Source organism: Xiphophorus hellerii, chromosome 5 (assembly GCF_003331165.1).
Source record: "Xiphophorus hellerii strain 12219 chromosome 5, Xiphophorus_hellerii-4.1, whole genome shotgun sequence".
NCBI classification, from domain to species: Eukaryota; Metazoa; Chordata; class Actinopteri; order Cyprinodontiformes; family Poeciliidae; genus Xiphophorus; species Xiphophorus hellerii.
In genome coordinates this window covers 29,759,482-29,783,097 of record NC_045676.1, presented here as the reverse complement: position 1 = coordinate 29,783,097, position 23,616 = coordinate 29,759,482, and the positions used below count along the sequence as shown (strand labels likewise).

Below are 23,616 nucleotides of genomic sequence, written 5' to 3'. Positions count from 1 at the left end.
GTGGGAGTATTAATACAGAACAAAAGTTTAGGAGATTGAAGAGAGGAGATTAGAGTGAAGTATGAGATCTGCTGACTGGAGCTGCAGGGAGCAGAGGGGAGAACAAGGGAATCATAAATACTATCAGTTTTGCCCTTAAAGACTGAAAATTATTGCATTTGGTGATGTTAAAGGATGAGGAAATATTATCGGGCTTTAGAAACATGTTGATAGCTGAGAAAGTAGATTGGTGGGATGTTGGAGCCAGAATGGATGAGATTGGAGTCGTAATTTGACCAGGTGGTCAAACCTCACCTACAGACGTGTGGACTTTTTATATCCACTCTACTTCCATCCACTGGTATGTGGAGTTCCATTTGCTTAACAGCAGAGGGCACTGTAAAATTATTTTGATCACATTTGATCTGATTGTTCATTTAGCAGAGGTAATTCAGTGGAAAACAACATTTTGAGCAATGTTGTCATTTTTATGGTATTGAAATTAAAGCATTGAAAAAGCAGTGGAAACTGTTAAGGAGTTGTTAGAACTTAATTATACAGTAGATAGCCCAATGCAACAGTTGCTCTGTTAAGGTCTATATACACGCGGCAATGCACCATGAACATGTCGACACACTTTGGTAAAGGTTTGTGACGAATGCTTTGATACATAAACAACGACCTTATTACGCCTTTTACACCCAGCAAGATTCACAACATGGACCTCCATCAACGAACCTGACATTTTTTTTCCCTTTTCATCATCAATGTTTCATACATTTTTACACAAATAGTTTGTAAATATGTTATAGGGGCGCCAGTGGCTCAGTAGGTAGGAGTCTGTCCTGTAACCAGGGGGTTGCAAGTTTGAACCCCCATCTATGTCATTGTGTACTTTGGCACGACACTTCACCCGGCTTGCCTGGTAGTGGTGGTCAGAGGGGGCCAACAGACCCTCTGACCACCTGGTGGCGCCGGTGCATGGCGTGCATGGCAGCCTCGCTTCTGTTAAAACTGCCTCTGGGCAGCTGTGTCTACAATGTAGCTCACCACCATCAGTGTGTGAATGTAATGTGAAGCTCTTCTGACTTGGTAAAGTGCTATTCAAATCAGATCATTTGAAGACAATCTTTTCTGATTGTCCTTAAAAATCAAAAATAGGTTAAATCTAAACTGGAATCATCAGATCTGACCTCAAACAAAACTAGATATCAGAATCAACCTGATTGTTGCTCATCTTCATTTTAAAGAAACGCACAGAAGTAAGAGCCGATTAAAGGACAGATTTCTTTATTGACTACTTGGTATTAAACTCTGCGCTACTTCATCCAAGTTAAACTGAATTGTAACTTATTAATCAGGAAGACTGAACTATTGATGTCGAAAAAAACAACAATGGAGTAAAGGTTAAATGTGCTGGAACGTCCGTATCAGAAACAAACTCAATTTTATCTGCTGAAGCAACAACAGCTCATAATTCAACTTTTTTCCCTTAAACTAAACTAGTGGACTACAGGAAAGCAAAGAGAGGTCCAAAAAGAAAAGCTTGATGAGATACAGTAATATATTACTTCAGAGTGCTAACAAACTCACGATAGTCTGCATTTTAATAAATAAACATGATGTACATTCAGACTCCTCAGGCTTCTACGAAGCATCTGGACGAATCCTGCTGCCACCAGAGTCTCTGGCTCAGTTCACATCTGCTGAGAAATCCACACTGTGACGGTTTGTCCTCTTGATCCACAACGTAATGCTGTGGCTCCATCTGGACTGGAACGCATCAGGATTTTAGATCTGCTCTAGAAGTTCTTCAGCTAGTAGAGGGTAGGAGGGAAGGGGAGCAGCCGGCGGCGTGGAAGGAGGAGAAGGGAACAGAGTCGGCTGGACAGAAGACGGCGAGGTGGGAGCTTGTTTTGACGGAGAAGAGAGTGGGAAGAAAACGAACGGTGGGAGCGGGGAGATGGGGCACGGGGACGTCTGGCTGGTGGGAGAGGAGCGGTCCGGGGCAGGATGGTTGGCAGACGATGGGGTTGAAGAGGGAGTCACGCAAGAGAAAAGATGAAGAGCAGAAGGCGAGGAGGGATCCAAGGATGTGCATGGAGTCAGAAAGAGTGATGAAGGAGGCGTCTCTTTTTCCGGAGGGGAGGAAAGAAGGAAAGCTTCAGCAGAGGGGGAAAGCAAACGTGCAGGAACAGGAAGAGGCTCTGTCCGCCGACGGTCCCCAGGATGAGCAGCGAAAACAGACTCTGTGGAGTCTGGATCTTTGTCACGCGACACTTGTTTAGTGAGAGAAGCCAATTCACTTGGGAGAGCAGGCGAGATGTTCTCTGCGTCTGAGCTTGGCTCCATGTGCGGTTCCGAAGAGCTCAGAGCGTAGAGCTTAAGAGTCTCCTTATCTAGAGCCGTGTTCTGCAAAAACAGACGGACACACAGTAGGTTCCTTTCAACACATCAACATAAAACGGCTTACCTCGAAATCACCAAATTGATTGGTGATTTCGAGGTAAGAAATTGGTGGTTTTCTTTTAACCACCAAATATATAACTTTTAGTTTAGCTTGCAATTAAATAAATAAAAAATTAAGTGGCATAGACAGAACACAAAATGTACCAGGTTGGTATTTACAGAACTAAAACACCTTGAAGGTTGTTTTTTTTTTTACATATTTTCATGTTGCTAGCAAAAATTTAATTCCATCTTATGAGATATTATGTTAGACTGACATACAGTGTATAATTGTGAAGCAGAGGAAAATATATATATTTAAAGTATTTAAGTGTAGATTACAAATATGTTGAACCCTCTTTGAAATCCCTAAATAAAATCCTGTGTAACTTATACTGTACAAAAAATATGGTGACATTTACATAAAACGGTGTGATATCACAACAGAAAAAATATTGTTTTAATTCACAGCAACCTTTGTAAACAGTCAAAATGTTTGTTGTTTTTATAACAACATAATCATAAGTATAATAAAGCTTAGATGTTAAAACTACAAATGGTGATAAAAACTGAAAAATAAGTAAGTAAGTTTGAAGAAAAACAGCAGGAAGGCAGAACTGTAGGAATTAAGAGGAAAGAAAAGTGGAGAGGTAAAAACCAGATTGACTTTAGTGACTTCTTTGTCCTCTTCTAGCCTCTACATTGTTGTCCTCGTTCTTTTTTTTATTCTCCAAGCCCCAGATTACTCTGTCACCTTGCAAAAAGAAAACACTGTCCTTGAAAAACCCTTGAAACTGTGATTGTTGCTGAAGGAGGTGAAGCTCAGACACATAGAGGCTGAGGCTGTATGTAGACAGATTACTTGGGTTAAGATGTTTTATTATTAAGATAAAGTAAAGTTTCTAACAAGCTTGAACTTTGATAACTAAATATATAACAATAAAATATTTCTTCGTTATTATGATCTTTTGAATGTTTCTGGGAATGTGTTGGTCTGAAACTTCATTCCTGATCATCCTAAAAGGTCTTGAGTTTAACCTGCAGGAGCCCTGTTGAAGGTGAGTCACATTTTATCAATTATTTAAATTGTTACTAGATTTGTTTTTCTTCCACACCGCAAGCAATACAAAAACAATTTTCAAAACATGTGAAAGAAAAGCTCTGAGAATGATGGAGGTACACTGAGTTTTGCTAATAATAAAGGGAATTTGCAAGTGAAATCACTGGGGTAGCAGGACAAGCAGAGCAACGAAGGATCCAGTATTAAACAGTGAAATCAGTGAGCTACAGTATATATACACTGAGGAAGAATGGCATTGGATGTTGGTGAAGAAATCAGGCAATAAAGAACAGCTGTGAAAGGCAGCAACGCTGGCAGATTAATGGAGAGTTTATAATAAACAGAGACTGAACTCGGATTTAAAGAAACAACAAAAGAACAACAGCGATCTAAAAGAACAAAATCCAAAACGCACAAAGAACAGAACACAAGAAGAAACTAAGAAACTAAATACAAAAAAGTGAACACGTACGGAAGATGATAATGAACTCAGAGAACCAAACAGAAATCGCAAGACATGATGAATATAAAACAAACAACAAGCAGAAATACAAAACCACTGAAATCCAAATAGCCAACAGTCATTTTGAATCTATCTGCACGAATCCAAAGTGACTATTAAGATCTTTGGCCACTTCAAAGCACTTCCTGTTTTTCTCCTCAAGGTGGCAACGACGTACCAATAATTAAAAACAAACAAAAACTTAAGCCCACTCACCTCAGCAAAGGCCCTTTATAATTTTCCAAATTCTGTTTTATTCTTCTCTTAATTCCATATATTAATCATATTTATTAATCCAAAGAGTGTATCAGCTTATTCCATGAAATTCCATGTGGATTCCATTTGTTTAGTAAATTCCTCAACTCCTCCTGGATTTTCCACAGTCCAGAAATCCTAGGGCCCAACTAAACTCACTAAGCCGTCATAGTGAGGAAAGCAAAGCACACTGTTTATGTCAACTCATAAAACAAGAATGTCGTTTGTTTAAGGCAAGAAATGGTGAAAAATGTGAGTGTAGGAGCAGAGTTGCAATTAGGAAGCTTCAGACGTCAGTGGGACAGAGGCAGACGTTACTGGAAATGCCAAAGATGAGGACAAATAATGTCAAAGTAAAGGAGAGTGAGAGGTGAGTGATCAGTTAAAAAGGTGATGAAGAAGATTGAGAGGAAGATAGGAGTCAGGATGAGGGAGCTGAAAGGGATCGGAAGTGCAGGAAGAGGTAAAATGTGTGGCAGGCTCTGAATTTCTATAGTCCTGGATCAGGTGTGAGGGAGGAAGAGGAGGAGCCACAACTTCAACCTGGATTTCAACCTCAAACTGTCAAATGAGATTCAACATGTTGAGCTATTTTCCAGTGTGTCAGTCTTACAGAATGAGAGGAAGGAGGAGAACATTCAGGACAGTAAGGGGAAAAGGTGAGGAACGACTGAGTACTCGGCTGTCCAGTCTGCAACTTTTTCTCTTTTCATCCCTAAAATTCTGCCAGATACATTCACAGCAGCTGAAGTCGTCTACCATGTGGCATTATAGCCCGTTTGGATGATGAGGGGGGGAAAAAGAAATTTGTCCAAGTAAGTCTTTGGAATTGGGGTCAAACATTCACCGTCCTCCTCAGCTGCATGTCAGCTCTGATGAAACCATGTCAAGGCTTAAGTACGGTAAGAAGATTTTTCAGAACATCTACTGTAGAAAGAGCTTTAGAGATATTTTCCACATGTTCGGGTCGACGATGCATTCATCGGCTTACCATGATAACGGACACTCCAGCTGTGGTGCTGCTCTGCTTCGGTGCCGTGTTGAAGTGCGTCTTCAGTTTACCTGAAACCTCCGTCTTCATGTTGGTCTTCCTCACTGCGTCGTGCTGTGTGCAGCAGAGAGACGGCCTTCAGTCAGAAACCCCACCATGTGTCAGGCTGTCATTGAGGATGCATGCAGAGAGACTGGAATGTTTTCTCTGGGAGTACCGTGACCCAGGGGTGTGAGAGGACATCCTTTGCCGTACTCCGAGCCTCCGCATTCACCTGCAGCATCCTGCTGATCAAATCCTGGATAGAAACCAGAGCGGTAGTTTAGCTCCAATCTACATCTAAGTGTTTTTAAACCGGTTGTTCGCAAACGTAGCCTAATGAGAGGTAGCTACTGCAAATACTTGCCACTGGGGATGTGTTTCATACCGCATTAAATGTACATACTTAGGTTTATCTTCTGCTTGTTTTCCTTTGGAAGTAAAAGTGGCACAGACATCAGAAGTAGAGACTCACAAGAAAACTAACTGAACAAAAACCCAGTTGTTCATAGATTAGCTGTGCCTAACATTTTTGTTCTCCACAGCTTGGTTTGTTGTATCATAATGTACAACAAAATGGCAAAACCCAGTGAAAAACAGATTTCTGTGCCTGGTTTTCTTCCTTGGACCTCTGGACCAGCTCTACAGCCTCAGCAGGGTCCTGGAGGGTGAGCGGGCGTTCACCCAACCAGTCTACATGTGTTTTGTAGACTTGGACAAGGCGTGTTCCTCTGGGGCAGTGCTTCTCAATTCCAGTCCTCAGTCCTGCGCCGCATGTTTTAGATGTGTCTCTATTTCAGAAGAGCTGATCCAAATGTTTGCATGACCTCTTCTGCAGTCATCAAGTGTTGCAGAAGCCTGTTAATCACCCACAGATTCAATCCAGGTGTGTGGCAGAAGGGGAACACCTAAAACATACAGGGCAGGGGGGCCTGAGGGCCGGAATGGAGAAACACAGCCATAAGGAGACATGGTGATGGAGCAGCAATGCATTGTGGTCTAAAAGGGGTAACTCTGTGAGTATGAGGTACCAGGCCCGTTGATATGGGCTGTTGGGTCCCTGTTGGAATAATTCAGGCTCGTTTCTGGTGAGAGATTGCCTTTTGTCACAGATTCTATTTTTATTGTTTATGGACACAGAACCTAAAAAAACTAATCCCAAATATTGAAGGTTGCTTAAACTTTAGCAGAGTGTTGTGTACCAACCTTAGCTGAGTCAGTGATGTTGTCCCAGTAAGGAGAAGGAAAGTCCAGTTTCCCGAGAAGAATCTGTTCAAAGAGCTCCTCTTGCCGATTATTCTCACTTTATTAAAAGACAGAGGATTTATTAATAAACATCTAAATGCTGCCTTAAGTGATGCCTACATGATAACACACCAGGCTTCACAGGTTATTTGACTTCGAGATGTTATTAATTTATTAAAAACATTTAACTTTATTGTATTCATTTGTTCTTATTTTTATGTACTTATTCATATACAATCATATTTATTTTAAACATGTATGTATATACTTTTAAATATTGTTTTTTAAAACGTTTAATTAGATGATATCCAATTGTTTTTACACACACGTCCACACAAACCCAACCAAAAGGAATAATACAACAAGCCACTTTTTTAAATGCACAAGCTGAATTTTAAGACTAGAAATTGATGTGACAGTTCAAAACGGCAAATAAAAGTGATTCAACACAAACCTTTTACAAAAATCTACATGTTCTTTAAAAAAAAAGAAGAAGAAAAAAGGAACTTTCCAAATTAAGATAAGAACATGCATTAGAAGAATGTTAACCCAAGCCATTCTTTACTTTAACATTTTGATGATAAATCAAACCCTAGTAACCAACAGGTCCCTTTTTATAATTATAAAGTTCAAGGAATATAAATAGATCTGAACTAACCTTCTAAATGGAGGGAAGCCACACAATAGGATGTAGGTGATCACACCTGCAGCCCAAACGTCCACTTTAAGACCATAACTGGGAGAAAATAGCAAAGATGTATAAAAAACAAACAAACATATTTTTAACATTGTTCTAGTATACCAAATTAAAGCAACAATAGGAAAATATGAAGAAATGGTAATGCGTGTTATCCTTTTTTACTGATAGAACCATAATTTCTTTTACATTAAAATTTTCATGCTAATGTTTTTTACTTGACATCTCAACACATGTTCCACTCTGGCTGTGTTTCCATAGACCATTGTAGTTGCACAATTTGACATTTGGAAAATAAATGTGCTTAGTGGAAGCATACCAATTTAAAAAAACTTTGTCGATATAAAGTTTTGGCGCTAAGATGAGGTTTTTCTTTTGGCTGTATCAAAATTTGTTTATTTCACAAAACTTCAATGGAAACACCTTTTTTGCATCACACGAGTCACATGATCAACAACTGGATGCTGCCACTGGTGCAGACCGCGAAGAAGAAGATGACAGGAAGTGGTAGGAGGATGATGGCACAGCATGTTTCTTAGTGACTCATTGTGAGAACAAACTGATTTGCGTCTGATTTGAACTGTTTCTTAATGGAAATGCCGCTACTGCGAGTGAAACCTCCAGCTTACCCCGACTCGGCAATGATCTCTGGAGCCACGTATGTTGGGGTTCCACATACAGTGAACAGCGGCCCCTCCACTACTGTGGCCAAGCCAAAGTCTCCGAGTTTCAGCGACTTGAAGCCACCTGGATCCTCAAACACCTGTAAGATAACGCCCAGTTGTAAGAAGAAAAAAAGAGATATATTTGTTGTATTTTTTTAGAGATTGCGTAATACCAGCAGGTTCTCAGGTTTAATGTCTCTGTGGACGATGTTGATGCTGTGCAGATACAGCAGCGCTGCAGCCAGGTTGTAGACCATGGTGCTGGCATCTTTCTCTGTGTACTTGGCTGAGGACATGATGGCATCAAACAGATCCCCTCCCTGGGAGGAATTGAAAGAGAAACGTTACAAATCCAAACATACGCAAAACCAGATGTTGGCCTAATTTATACCTCCGACAGACCTTAACCAACTCCATAACGAGACACAGCTCAGAGGGCGTGTCCACCTCCTCGATCAGCATGATGATGTTTGGGTGTTTCACTCTGCGCAGCACAGCAACTTCATTCTCTATGAGGTGTTCCTGGAGCACAGAGTGTACATGTGAATGTAGAAAAGCATTTCTTACAGATTTAGTCTTTTTTTTGTTGTTGTTATTGTTCCTTTTTTTGTCGTAGTTAAGGTTTTTTTTTAGAAGAATAAACTAACAAACCTGGGCCTGTGTTTAAGGAAATAAAAGTAATAAATCAGAAAACTGGTTGTGCCAGTTTTGACATTAGTTCCTACGTTTCCATTGACCATACAGTGGCACAAATTGGAATTACAGAACCAAATTTGCTTAATGGCAACATGGCAATTAAAAAAAACTCTGCAATTTTCTATCAAACGTTTTTTTGCTAGGATGAGATGTTTTTCTTTTTGGCTGTATTAGTATATTTTGCAAAACTGCAATGGAAACATTTTTTTCACATCACAAGTCATGTGATCAACGACCAGATGTTACCGCTGGCGAAAAGAAAACAGGAAGTAGTAGGAGGATGACGGCGCTGCATGTTGTTTAACAACTTATCGCATGAACAAACTTTTTCACATGTGAATTTAATAGCATTTCTTATTTAGTAGAAAAAGCGCACTGCAAAATTGTGTTTTCTCAACAGCGAAATATCAACTAAGTTTTGCACACATTTGTAATGGAAACACAGCTGATGATGCCTGGGAATCAGCTTTTTACTATAGAAGACTTATTTTTATTCAGTCATATTGAGGGTTTTTCAGCAGTTAAGGGTCACATCGTTTATCTAAATCAAGACTATGACTATACAAATCATACCAAAATATAAACACCACCATAATTGACTTTTGGTATGATCTTAGCATTTAGCATTTTTCCATTTTATAAATTAAATCCTCCTAAAATCAGCGACTTGTATTTCTTTATTTTGAAAAAAAAAAGGAAAATCTGAAACAAAAAAAATCTGGGTGACACTTTATTTGGCGGGTTGTGAATCAGACTGTCATAACACCGTCATAAACATGACATAACACCTGTCATGAACATGAGTAAGTCTTCATGAATATTTATGACTGTTGTCATAAAGTGTCATTCGGTAAATCATGACACTTTTAATACAAAGTTGACATTATTCAAAATGTCTTCGTTATCACAACTTGATATTAACCAAGAAATCATGATCTGCCATAAATTTGTTATAAAAGTATTACTGATTAACCTTTAAAAATTATGTGGCTTTATGTTATTGAAGCTAAAGTTTACCCAAATCACTTGGTGCGTGTCAGTCAGTGTTTGTTCATGAACATGCCCTGTAGGGGTCAAAGATCGTCATGCGATACAGTTGTACCCGTCGGTCTTAATAACACAGAGATGAACGCAGATATACGACACTAACATACGACACTAACAAGTGTTTGTGTGTCATTCTGGGGCATATAAAAACTAAATTAAAGGAAGATAATAAAAACGGTTCAGAAGAAAAACCTTTCCACTGCATTTGGCTTTGTTGATGATCTTGAGAGCAAACTCTTTCCCCGTGGACCTGAACAGAAACAGAGCAATAAGAGGGAACATTAAAAACGGCACTAAAGCAACCATAAAACGTGCAATTCACAAGATAGCGTCATTAAAATGTGTGGTGCAGAAACGGACAGACTCAGCAGGAATCAAATACCTCAGTAATGATCCAAGACGGATCCCAAACACCGCAATCAACATGAAAAAGTTTCAGCAATGTCTGTTTTAACAAAACTGCAGCCTTTCAGCAGTTTTGCATGTTCTGGAAGTTTGTTCCAGATTAGAAAATTTAAAAAAAAACTCAACTGATTCTAGGTCTGAAATAATGACATTGCAGTGCATGGAGTGAGCAGTGAGGAGGAACTTGGTACAAAAAAAAATGTATTGAACCACTGGTTCAGCAAAAACAGACCGAATGTAATGAAAACTATTTTAAATAAATGTTTTAACCTCTTAGTCTGCGTGCTAATTCTGAATGAACAAGCTGTCATTCTATGGCTTGTAGAAAGACAATTGGACATCATAATGGTGATTTTGTCCACCGTGTGATGCTGGAGTTGATTCCCTGCTGACAAATGTACGTTTCACACTTCCAGTGTTATCCTCTCACCTCTCCACACACTCTTTAACCACAGCGAAGTTCCCGTCCCCAATCACCTTGCCAACAATGTATTTTTCCAAGATGCTGGAGGCTGCTGGGTACTGGTTTCCATTAACTGAAAAGTGGAGGCAAATATTAGTTTAGAACCAATGTGCATTTAGCTCTGCCAAAAAAACCCCAACAAAAAAACCCTCCAGATTAATAAATTAGATGATTTACCTTCTGGACTCACTGTTTTCTCTAGGTGATTATTTATGGAGTCATTCCTATTCACATTAGGGGAGGATGTTTGAAATGACTGCGGTAGCTGTAGGGCACAACAAAACCAGTACTGAGACTGATCAGTATTAACAGAAGGAAAATATTTCAAAAGTATATAGTTGAATAAAATTAGAACTATTTTAGCAGCTGAAAATCCTCTACCAGCTGTTGCCTTAATGTCAGAGACAAATCAGGAGACTTGTTTAATTAATTTTGGGAAAAATAAATATGTACTTAATAAAATGAATGATTCCTTCTAAATAAATGGAGACATAAGGCTTTTTCTTCAACAAGGTGAGGTTAGAGTTGTCATATAAAGATAAATTCATATCATTTTTAATGTAAGCCATTAAAAATTCAGCCAAATCTGAAATACTGGAGCAAATCCGCTCCAATTCAATCTTTCACATTAAAGCGTCACAGTTATTAATCCCATTAACTGTGTCAATGCTGCAATGCACAGCAGTATTAGCTTGCTTACTGTTAAACGTCTAAAACCAGGCAACCAATTTTTGTATTATATCTACAATAATAATTATTTATTATAGTAGTAAATAATTATAACAATTATTTACTACTAATAATAGTAGTAAATAACACCATAACCCATGTTATTGCAATGAATTGTTTTAATTTTCAGTCATAACAGCAGGAATTCAGGGCGAATTCAAAGCATGCTTTAATTGTGAGGCCCATAAAAAAAAGCTTTTTTTTCTCTTAATAAATATTTTCATCCATGTCAACCAGTGAAGGTGAATCAGTGAAAGCTAGTGCTCTGCGGTATTCTCATGACGTTCATATGCGTCCTCATTCACTTTATTCTCTTATCAGAAATCTTCATAATTATCAGAACATCACAAAAACTCGATAGCCAACACATTCATTTGGAATGGTGCATCTTTGACAAAGAAACAAAGAAACTGCAGAACACGTTCGCCTGGTGGCTTCATCATTCTGAAAATGTTATGAAAGCTGCAGGGTGTAACCTTTATTTAAAACAAAAAGGACTTTACATATTTGTTAAAATGATCATTATGTCGTGACAGTATCAGACAATCTGTGGAAAAACAATCAAGCTCCTCTGCCTTCTCCCAGTGCTCCCAGTACTTACTGGAGAAGCACACCACTCAGTCAGAAACAACCAGTCAGAGTCAGGAAGGAGTCTTACTGCTGTTAATCACACTCGTGCTCACCACATTACTTTGCTCTTTGCTAAGCTGCAGCTGGTTCACCACAACATAGCCTGCTGCGAATGCTAAGGCTAGTTAGCATGGCCACCAATGACGACGGCTAAACGGTTTTCCTGCAATGGTAAGTTGATTTTCCACCATTAACACATTGAGTGGCGTACACAAGGTTGGTTGACAGCGCTAAGCCCCTCCTCCTGGCTCTGACTGGTTGTTTTTGACCAGGAACGGTGCATTTCTTCACACTGTAATAGTAGCTCAGGGAGGAGGTGGAGAAGCTTGATTTTTCTTACTATACTGTCACTACATGGTTAAAGAAATATCATCTCAAATTCTGGCAAAAATACATGACAGAGCAGCAACGCGCCCTGTTCCATCCTGTCCTGCATGTGTTGGACAGGTCCCTGGTTCAATACACCAGATTTAAACAAATGACTGCTTTGGTTAGTTTGACTCCTTTACTAAAAACATAATTTTCTAAGGGGAAAAATATGTACTTTTAAAAAGCACAAGTTCTAATTTTTTTAAATTATCTGTACATTTCTCCAGATGAGAATGATCTAGGCACATACTTTTCAAAACTCTTTTGAGGCCACTTAGCTTAAAAAAACAACAACCAGTGAGTTACCATCTGTGTGAGAGCCAATTAATAGACTGAGTTAAAACACAATATGATCAATCTAAAGGATGGGGTGTTTTGGTTGTACTGCTACTGTCTATTGTACCTTTAAACAGGGGATGGTTTGTGGAGACGGGCCCGTGGGAGATGGAGTGGAGGATTTAGTGGACCTGTGAGCTGAGACACCATTTACTGTAGAAAGGTCATACAAAGGAGGCAAAAGGTCAAAGTACAAAATAAATGTTCCAAGGCAAGGGACACACTTTTAGGTACAAATACAAAAACATTGTTACAGCAATGTATCTGAAAACTGTAGAGAAATGTTTAGAGATATTATCCTTTGATAGACCTCAAAAACACAATTTATTTTGCTACAGTTGATACCAGACTTTTATGTACGCTGAAGAAAAATACAAACGGCATCTTTTTATTCTTTGTATGTAAATATCTGGTTTTCAACTGCAAATCTACTCAAAGAATAAATTGAAATGTTTGAAGCATTACCCTGGGACTTGATTGAAGACAAACTGGAGTGATGAATGGGTTTCCTTGCTACAGTCAGTATAACAAAAACATAAACAGTGAAATGTCTTAATTAAACTCAGAGTAGTATATAAATGAATACATAAATACAGTCCAAGCATGGCTTGGAAATGATTGTTTTATTTATTTAGATTTATAGGGGGTGCTGTGAAGGCTTTAGACCATGCCCACCACATATTGGGGCGCATTCCTATTGGGGGCTGGATTGGGATTGACCATAGTGATTTTACCATTACCATGCCCACGCCCTCTACCAAAAACTGTCAGTGCTGGAGGCCAAGGTGCAGCAACATGTCTTCTGTCATTGGACACACTGTCTTATTGATTAGGTCACAGGGGTCAAATATGTCAGAGAGCATGTGATGATATGATTTGACAATTGAGCTTTTGCTGATCGGGCATGAAACTGCCTTTACCGACTATGTGGCTAAATGTGTAAATCTATTTTCAAAAATAGAATATCTTGCTTTGCAAAAGAATATCACTCAAGAAGGTCTCTTATTTTCTTAACGGTTTTTAGTCAAACTCTCACAATCAATTTTAGAAATATGTTCCAAAACAAAGGATCAAAGTGTTTCTCACCAGACCCTGGGGACTTGCTGCGTCGTGAAGGTCTGGGGCTTTTACCGGCCCAGTTTGGAGTAGTAGATCGACTGTAGGATGTTTTTAGGACTTTGCATTCTAAGGAAGCAAAGGTTGCAGATAAAATACTCAATGTGGCATCAATCGTAGGGCGGAAATATATTTTATGTGTGCTGAAACATTATGAATGCTGGATGCAACACTCTATCATTGCTGGAGAAACTTTAACAATCTGTGTTGAACAATGTTTACTCCTGAAAAGTCGAGAACACATAGATACTACACACAAGAATTTAAAGCATTTTGAATAAAACCTTTAACTTCGGGGATGATTGTGTCAAAGTTAGTAGGAGTTTGTCCTGCAATCGGCGGGTTGCCGGCTCAATACCCACTCCATCCTCTGTCGCTGGGCAAAACACTTCATGGCAGTCTGAGACTGCCCCAGGGCAGCTGTGAATTGGTGAATCCCTCAATATAGTGTGAAGTGCTCTGACGTCCTCTGGGCTTGATAAAGCGCTGTACAAGTATAATCCATTTACCTCTGAAAGGTTGCAGGTAAGCTTTTTTTAAAATTTTTATCTGTAGCTGTTTCTGTTTGGTAGTTGGTAAATGGTTGGCATTTGAATAGTGCTTTATGAAGTCTGAGTACTTGACACTTCAGTCATTAATACACACATTTACAGCTACATCGTAGCTTACTACCAGGAAGCTACCCTGGGGCAGACTGACATACGTCAGGGTGCTACTCAATTGGGCCCTTCGGGGCCACCATTTGTGGCCACTAAAAGCAGGCAAGCGTGACGTGTCTTCCCAAGGACACAGCGGCAAAGTGACCGAGACAGACAAAGCAGGGGTTCGAAACCCAGCGGGTACAAACTCCCTACTTCTAAGTTTTATTTTTCTTGCTACACTTTTTAGCCTGCAAAGCTCTTCTAATTATTGTATATATGAAAACACACCCAACCCCTTCCAATGTACATGTAAATTGACAAAATATGCTTCTCAGCGCTATAAAATATTTCAGCACTTTCAGCACTTTTGTTAAATAAAGCTTGGCCAGTGTAGAGATGGACTTACTTTGTCATTACACAAAGATATGACAGTGGCTGCGTTTCTATTACAATCATGCGCAAAACTGTCAATATTCTGCTAATGTTGGAAAAACACAATTGCTGTTTTTCCATTAAATAAGAAACACGATAAAAATCACAAGTTTGTTCATGCGATAAGTCATTGAAAAACATGCCATGCTACGACTCTCTAACTACTTCCTCTCATCATCTTCTTTGTGGTTTTTGCCAGTAGTAAAATTTGGTTATTGATCATGTGACTTATTTGATGTGAAAAAAGTATTCCCATTCCAGTTTTGCAAAATGAGCCAAGTTCAATACGGCCAAATATCCACCTCATCCTAGTGTCAAAACATTTCATTGAAAAACTTTTCTTTTTTTTTAATTGGCATGTTTCCATTACGTGAATTTATTTTAGAAATGTCAAATTGTGCAGTTATATGGTCCATGGAAATGCTGCTACTGACATTGACAACAAAATGTTGTACACAGAAAAAATACAAAACCCCCCCAAAACAAAACATGTGACCATATACACATACACAAGTGTTACTGGTGCAGGTGAAAAAACTAGAATATTACACAAATAAAATATTGCTAGAAATATTTAGAAATAGAATAGCAGTCTCTTTAGCTTAAGGAGGGAGCGCTGCATCTTTTTTGCTTCTTTAAACATAAATCTTATAAGTGGAGCAAGGGAGTGTAAGTGGGGCGAAAGCTACAAAGTGTCTCTGAGTTTTGTTAGTTGACCTGAGTAGCAGTTTCACATCGTGATATGCCTCCTGACTGTAAGCTAACCTGACCAAATATAATGATTAGACAGGATGTCACTGCTGCAGACAGCAGCAATAGTAAACTCCCTTTTCCTTCCCTGGAGCTGATTTCATCTCGACTGAAGGACACCATTGCTAAACCAGGTCACATCCTGCCTGTGTTCTGAGACTTTGAGTCAGCTCTCTCGCACTGATGTCAAATTAAACACACTGGTACTAGCAAGCATACAAAATTCTCGAATTTGGAATAACATGGATCAGAAATCAGAAGTGGATGAATTAAAAAAAAAAAAGGCAATTGAATTAGAAAATACACAAACTACACGTTGCTTAAATGAAGAAGGAAAAGAAGGCTGCAGAGGCCAGAGCCTGGATTAAGAGAGAACTAAAGGTAACAAAACACAAGAAGTGCATTCAAAAATTTAGAGGAGGTCACTTTAAGTTCACCTTTAAATTGTAGTGCTTTTTAAAGTTCACTCAAGTTTCGCTTGAAAGCCAAAAATGCCTTTTTGTAAGTAGTGCATGTTAAAAGAACGTACCAGTCATCAGGGCTGTAGAGGCCTTACTGCTATGCTCCAACACAAAGTCGTCCTGGGCATAGCGGTACTTCTCTGGACCACATGCTATGAACACGTCATCATCCCCGAAAAAGTCTTTCAGGCAGGTAATCTGGTAGAAAGAAAACAATGTTTAAGATTAATGTGAGTAATGATTAATTCAAAACTGTTTGAAAATGTTGGGCTTTATATTATAATGTAGAATAATTTAAGTAAGTAAATCTGAAATTTGTTAGTGGGAATCTAGTGGAGAAAGCACTTGTCAAAAATATTAAACTTTTCGATGTGCTTCTACAAGAGCCAGGAGGAGGGACTTAGTGCTGTCAGTAAACTTTGTTTACATGATGCTCAATGTGTTGTGGTGGAAAATCAACTTACTTTTATAGGAAAACTGATAATCTGCAGTCATCTGTGGCTATTCCAGCTACCATGGCATACACGATGGTGATTGACAGTGTTATGACCCTCCTCCTAGCTCTGATTGGTTGTTTCATTTCATTGTTTGAAAGCAGGGGAGCTCTTTTTTTTTTCAAATGATCTGTCTCATACCATGCTATTGTGACATAATGACAGTTTTAACAAAACTCTAATAAAAAAAGTTACACACTGCAGCTTTAAGTGTGCAATTTCCCAAACCACAAGTATAAAAAAAACCAAGCCAACTTCAAAGTTTGAGATGCATATTGTCTCAATTTGTCTTTGTACTGTTTCAAGCTGCGATCATCAGTTTCTCTGCTTCTCCAAACAGTTGTTATTTTTTACACCAACCACACACACCCCCTCTATTTAGAAGCTAAACTTACATAATTAAACTGCGCTCTGGCACACTCATACACAAACAGAAATTATCCCTTTGCAGCTGTAGGTGGACAAGGAGGAAGACAAACGAGAAGGTCCCTTGATTATCCCACTTCCCACGTTGCATTTGAACATCCTCATGCTGACAGTCTTACCCTGTGTGTGTGAAGACATATCTGTGGGCAGATGGATTCTTAAAGGGGGACATGGCGTAGGAGGGGAGTGTGGGATTGATTTTTCAGGATGACTACTACATGAGATGGTGGCTTAGGAAAGATTAATGACTGCAGTTAAGCATAAGGAGGAGAAGATAAAATACTGCAGACGAATAAGGTGTTTTGTAATTGAATCAAAAGAGCTAAAATGTTAGTGGGTTCATGTTTATATCCAGTGTCTTTAACAGCGAAGGCAAAGCCTTAGTCTCTTTAACTGGCAACACATGCAAAGTTATAGTCTAAGCAAGGGAGAGCCTTAGTCTGTAATTAGCTACTGCAGAAGGTTTGGTTTTACAAAGCACAAGTGCATCACATTCTTTACATGAGCTCTTATGCTGGAATTTGACAGCTGAATGCTGCACTGTTCTGCAGGGGGTTGGAAACCATACCAAGAGCCCAAACAGTTTGTCGCACACGTCAAAAATAAACCTGTCCATGGAGATTCTTGGACATTGTCAGGATCAGATTAATACTACTGTAAGTGCTGACTCAGAAGGACGGTGAACTGTTTTTCTTGAACCAATTACATCAATCATGTCATTTCCTATTAGTTCAAATATCTAATGAGGCTAAAAAGCCTGAAATTCTTACTGTGTTTAGGCATGACAGCAAGACGAGATCTGGGTGATTCAATCACTAGAGGCACAGAAAAAGACCCATTCTATAGAAAATCGCAATTCCCAGTGCTGGACATTCTGAATCGATTCCAAATGCTCAAAATCGATTTGTCTATTTCATTTTATTTTTTTTTTATTATACTTTTAATAATTCTCTGGATTTTTTATTTATCTAAGAAAACAAACAGGGAGTTCAACTAACCAAATACTGGTAATTTAAGCTACAGAATTTTACGCACAAACTTATTTTTGTTTAAATATTTGATGAAATTTGATACAGCACAGAGCCTTGTGGAATAATTTTAAATTCTCTATTTGTTTACACTGTTTTTTTCTCTTGCCAGTCACATAAAAATATATTTGTGTCATCTACAAATAATGCACTTGTCATATTTTCACAAGCTTTACACACATAGCTTATTTACATAACAAAAAGCTTCGGGCCAAGCACTGATCCTTGGGGAACACCACAAGCAATGCCCAAACATTTAGAGCTGATTTCTCCCTAATGTAGCTAAAATTAGCGCGAGTTTCCACCAGGAAACTCTCCAACACGCCATGCTTCCCTATGCTGGCAAGCTTGTACTGTGATGCAAATTTAATTTTGGTAATTGCCCACTGAAAAAGTAGCAATGCTTTCTTTACTGACCTTTGTTTCACTGTGCTTTATAGGCCAGAAACATTTCCTGACCTAAACTACAATGGGCTGTCAACACAAATATGGGAGGTAGCAGAGATGCCAATGTAGACGATTTTAAAACCCTTTACTAGATCCACGCTGGCTTCCCCAGCAGCTCTCCAGAACCACAACCTCATTGCATCCACGCAATAATGGAATGCAGAAAAAAACCTACACGCTACAGTGCACTGACATACTTTTCAGTAGGCTGATATTTCTGGATCAAAAATAATTTTATTTACTGGCTAAAAGCCATAATGAGCCACATTACCAAGGAAAAAAACTTTAAGTATATAATCCCGGTGAAATGAGTTTGAGTTAACTTTTTAAACTGAATCATTATCATTAGACGATAAGCCATGCTACTGAGTTGAACCTGTATTTAGACTTTGGAGGATTTTTTCAGCAGATGCTATGGAAGCACATATTAATCAGAGGAGGAAAGGATTCATTTGGCGACATTACCTGCTTGCCTTCCAAAGTGTAAAGTCTTCTCACAGCTCCGGAGTCCAACTTGACGGCGTCAGTAATATCCGTGAGCACCTGATCAAAGGAGTGCGCCGTTTTCTTATTGAGGAGAATCCGAACCGCTTTGCGAGGCCTGACGCCACTGCGAATCACCGTGACAAGTTTGGGTCTGATGAATTCCTTGGATTCCCGCTGTAGTTCGCTCTTTAACTGGTTGAGGGATGTGAGGGAGCGCGATGTACCCGTCTTGCTGCCTACTGTCCAGTTGGGATTGACATTCTTGGTGTAATCTACGCATCGAAATGGCTCGTTGGAGGCGCACACGTAGCTCTCACCTGGGAAAAAAAACAATAGTTTTACACAATCAATACATGGATTTTGCAGATATGTGCACTTATTACTACACAATATTACAAGATGTGTGGCAAGTCATCATAACCACATTCAAGCAAATCCAAAATACCAAAGTAACTATTGTTTTTCCAAGTATGTTGCCAAACTTAATTGTTGTATCTTTACTTAAAATGTTTTATTATGACCTTGTTTGCCTGAAAAAGTGTTTTCTTTAACCAATTGCAGTGGGTTTTAATTATATTGTTTGACAAATTATATGTAACGTAGGAGTAAAGTTCACCAAATCATTCAATAAGCTACAACAGCCAAATGTATTTAGTGTTTAACAATAACAAAACTTCCAAATATATTTCACATGCATACAACTAATTGCTTAACTATACCAGCCTTGTCTAAAACCTAACAGTTCATGGATTGCTATGTTTATGTTATGTTAACTTTCTTCAACTAATTAGAAACAAAACAAAACAATTTATTTTTGGAGCAAAAGAGGAATAACTAAGAATCAGCACAGATTCAGAAATTACAGCTGGATGCTACTGATCAGGACCGAAATCTGAAAAGTGACCTGAACATTTAGAAACGCATGAAGACAATTACAAAGTCAGTCTTCTGTCACCTTCTGTCCACAAAGAACATTTGTGGAATTAAAGGACTAAAGTCCCAGCAAGCTGTAGAGAAACTCATCCATGTGCTTAACTTTAGTCACGTTAGTTTCTGCAGCAGCGTCTTCACAGCTCTGCCTAAAATCTCTGCTCCAGCTGATCCAGAACACTGCTGCTTGTGTTCTCTCTAAAACTAGTAAAATAGAGCACATCACCCCAGCTCTAAACAAGACCGACACCAACAAATGGGCCACACCAGATGAAAACTACAAAAGCTCTTTCTAAAACCAGTTCGGTATCGGTTGTACTGCCTGCATATTTTACAAGCAAAGCAGTTAAATGTTAAGTGTTTCATTTAGAAATCCTGCCCAGTCATAAGGGGCACACAGGGGAATGATGCTTGATTGGGTTTGCACACTAAAGTCCAAGCTGGCTCTATTCAGTGGGGCCAGAGTGTTGGGCTGCACACTAATGTATCCCAAGGCTGAGTAAACAAAGGAAAGGTGTAGTTTTTATTACTCAAACTGAAACGAAAACTGCTTAAAAAAATAAATAAATCAAGATTCAGCTTAAGAAACAGCCGCTGGCATCCTAAATAACTTTATCTCTACATATGCCAAACTAGTGTCATTTTAGTATGTAGATCATGAGCTGGCCTAAATCCTTCACAGTGTCTCTGGGGAACTGGTACAGGAAATGAGTGCAGCACAGAGACTCAGAAGTTAGGAGGAGGTGAAATAAAAATAAACCAGTATACAATAATAACTCCAGTAAGAGGTCAGTGAATCCTGAGGTACCATCAAGCAGAAAACCTTTTTTTTTCCATTCCAATGGACTGTAGCCTGGCTTTAGTGCAGATGAGATAGTTTAATGGATTGACAGGACTAATAATCAATCACAGAGTTGTGTCAATTGCACAAGAAAGGAAAAGTAAAAGCTCAGGTTCTTTTTGTGTCCGACTTTAGGAATTGACATTTGGTCTCCTTCTGACAACAAATCAAACTAAATTTAGCCTGATGGTGCAGCTATGTTCTGAGTATGTTTACTTACAGGCAAATTGTAAACCAGGAATCCTGAATGGAAGAAATTTGGAGCCAAGAAACTCTTGGGAAAGTCCAAGTACGTAAGCACACACACACACACACCTTTAAAGGCACACACTAAGTGGCTCACGCAGTATATTCACACTCACACAAGCTTGCTGATAATTAAATGACTTGTGATGTGAGTTGACAGTTGTGCACATTGACAGGCCATTAAGGAGGAGGCTATCTGCATGTGTGGCTCTAGGTCACATGTCAGGGCAGATATGTCAACAATGATGTGGTTCTTTGGATTCAACATATACAGTGAATTACTAAAGATGTGGGGAAAAATCTTAGTAAAGATAATTTGATCAAAGGAAAATGTCAAATTGTAGACACATACGGTGAAAAACTATTACTACGCCTTGAGCTTCTTTACATTAAGTCACATGACACACAATTTTAGATGGTAAACAAAGAAACAAGTGCATAACGTTTAAGTTGTATAAAAATGACACAAATTTTAATAATATATAACGTGGTTTACATTTGTGCTTAATCTACTATCCCATAACACAATTCAGTGCAACAACTTCATATAGAAGTCACCTAACTAGTAAATACAAACTGTGTAACTTAAACTCATAAATCCAGATGCTCTGTGAAGGCATCAGAGGTTTGCTAGCAGAGGTGAATAGAGACTAGTTGCATTTAGTTGGGTGACTTTCTACCATGAATTGGATGATAAAAGTCTTCAGTCTGGTGCATGGTCTGAACCTTTTTGGAGGACAATTTTAGACTTCATAATTCATTTTATTTGTTGGTTTATTTATTTATTTATGTTGGATATTTAACATACATATATTCATATTTGGATATTTACCATGAATTTAACACTGGAACCTTCAGGTCCAGTGTTAAATGTTCATTGGAATTTAAAGATTATTGATCTTTGAGAATGTGTTCTTGGATTACTTTGCCATTGCCATTATATTACTTGAAAACGGTATCATCGCTTGTCGCAATAACTCGTAGATCTAAAAACCTAAATGTAAAATCGTTGACAGAAATGTCCCAATCTTGTCCCTCCACAGCCTGAAAGACGCTGACATCTCTTCTGATGGCCGATAGATTACGAGTCCTAACGCTACGGCTGAATATATCTTTAGCTGTTTACATCAGTTGCTGCTATGGTTTTTAATGACTTATCTCGTGAACAAGCTTTTTCACCTGTGATTTTAATTTTGTTTCCTGTTTAATGGAATTGCAAACTTTTTTTTTTCCTTTTTTTTTTTTTTACTAAACGTTCTTAAAGATTTGCGCACATTTGTAATAGAAACCTAGCTACGGTTATGCAGCGTGGTCACATACAATCACCACTTTGTGGTTGTACTGTGACAAAATGCTAAAAAGTTTGACCTTTTTAGCATTTTGTAAAATGCTACAAAATTTTACTTTACGAAGAACTAGTAAAGTAAATACTTTAAGTATGCCAATTAGATTTTTAAATTTGCATCTTTACCTACATGGACAAAAAAAACAACCTTTTCTGCCATAAAATGAATTTAATCTAGGTCATTGTAGATCGGTGTATTGTGGAGTTGCTATAATGTGGATCTTCTGTGCTGAAATTTGACCGTGAATTCTTCATCGACCTTACCCTCCAATAACTCATCCAGGCTGGTGATCCTCCTGCCCCCGTCCACCGTGTACAACATCCGGACTCCCTGGGGAAGGTTGACGTTGTCCGACAGGGACCGCGTCAGCTCCATGAGCAGCGCACCCAGGGACCGGAACCGGTCATTGGACACCGCGTACACCAAACCTTTGAAATATTTGTCCCCGTTGCGATAAAAGCGCACCTTCCGGGCTTTTTTCTCGGAGGTGAGAGACTGCAGGGTGCGCGTGCGATAGAAGCTGCAGTGCGTGCTGTGCGCCGGGCTGGGCGCGAGACCGCCGCCTTTGGACTTGGTGTGAGACCCCGTGCCTGAGTTGGTCTTTGGAGTCCGTTGGGTCCTGCCTCGCTCCTCAAAATGCTCGACTTCGATACCTCTGCTCAGAGACATGCCGCGTCCGCCACTTTCTGCCCGTAAAAAAGAAATGATAAACTTTTACCCAGAGAGTGGAGAGAGCCCGTTTCGCTTAGAGCAAAGGCAGCTTTTACACGGTGTGTCTGTCAGCAGCCGCGGAGGTTATTGAAAGTCTGCTGTATGATGAATGACAGATGCGATGGAGTGATTTCTTTAAGCCGTAAAAATGCAACGGCACCAAACCTAGGCTTTTTTTTTCTCTTCTTCTCTTCTGTAAATAAATTATGCGTCAAACAGTGCGGGTCCGTAGTTAGGAGACAAATTTCTGTGAAATAAATAGAACTTCACAAAAAGGAAAGGTGCACAGCAGAAGAGAAACATTCAGGCGATCTTTTCCTCGCATCCTGTCCGGTTTACTGTCTGAACAGCCTGTCAGATCAATACTGACACAGAGGAGGAGGAGGAATTTTCAGCCTCGGGGTCCTAATGCCCCTTAATGCACCATTAGAAATGTCTAGGGTGTAAAATAATAATAATTATTCACAATGTTTAAAAAAATACAAGATTTACCTGTAGATAAAAATGAGTGATGCAAAACACAACACATTTCTGTATTTGTGACAGTCAAAAAGGTCAGAGTTACTAGCCTATGCTTTTTGTTTTGTTTTAGTTCAGACTTTAAGAGCAAAATTTATTTTAGGATCTGATTTATTTTAAACCATCATCAATGATATTCAAAGCAATAAAATATTTAACATGAAAGTAAGAAATTGTCAGTAAGAG

At 38.9% G+C, this 23,616-nt stretch overlaps 1 protein-coding gene across 1 annotated transcript; it reads right to left on the bottom strand.

Annotated features, from left to right (window-relative positions):
• Positions 1 to 1,242: 1,242 nt before the first annotated feature.
• Positions 1,243 to 23,265, bottom strand: LOC116720537 (serine/threonine-protein kinase DCLK2-like). The gene is made up of 17 exons (XM_032563848.1): positions 22,464 to 23,265; positions 18,817 to 19,154; positions 16,025 to 16,154; positions 13,643 to 13,741; positions 13,022 to 13,069; positions 12,624 to 12,709; positions 10,670 to 10,757; positions 10,460 to 10,565; positions 9,817 to 9,874; positions 8,284 to 8,403; positions 8,055 to 8,201; positions 7,846 to 7,979; positions 7,178 to 7,255; positions 6,481 to 6,577; positions 5,453 to 5,533; positions 5,236 to 5,349; positions 1,243 to 2,391 (listed from the first exon to the last, which is right to left on the bottom strand). The coding sequence occupies exons 1-17, from the start codon at positions 22,867 to 22,869 to the stop codon at positions 1,771 to 1,773; spliced, it is 2,751 nt and encodes a 916-aa protein (XP_032419739.1). The 5' UTR covers positions 22,870 to 23,265; the 3' UTR covers positions 1,243 to 1,770.
• Between the last annotated feature and the right edge of the window lie 351 nt (positions 23,266 to 23,616).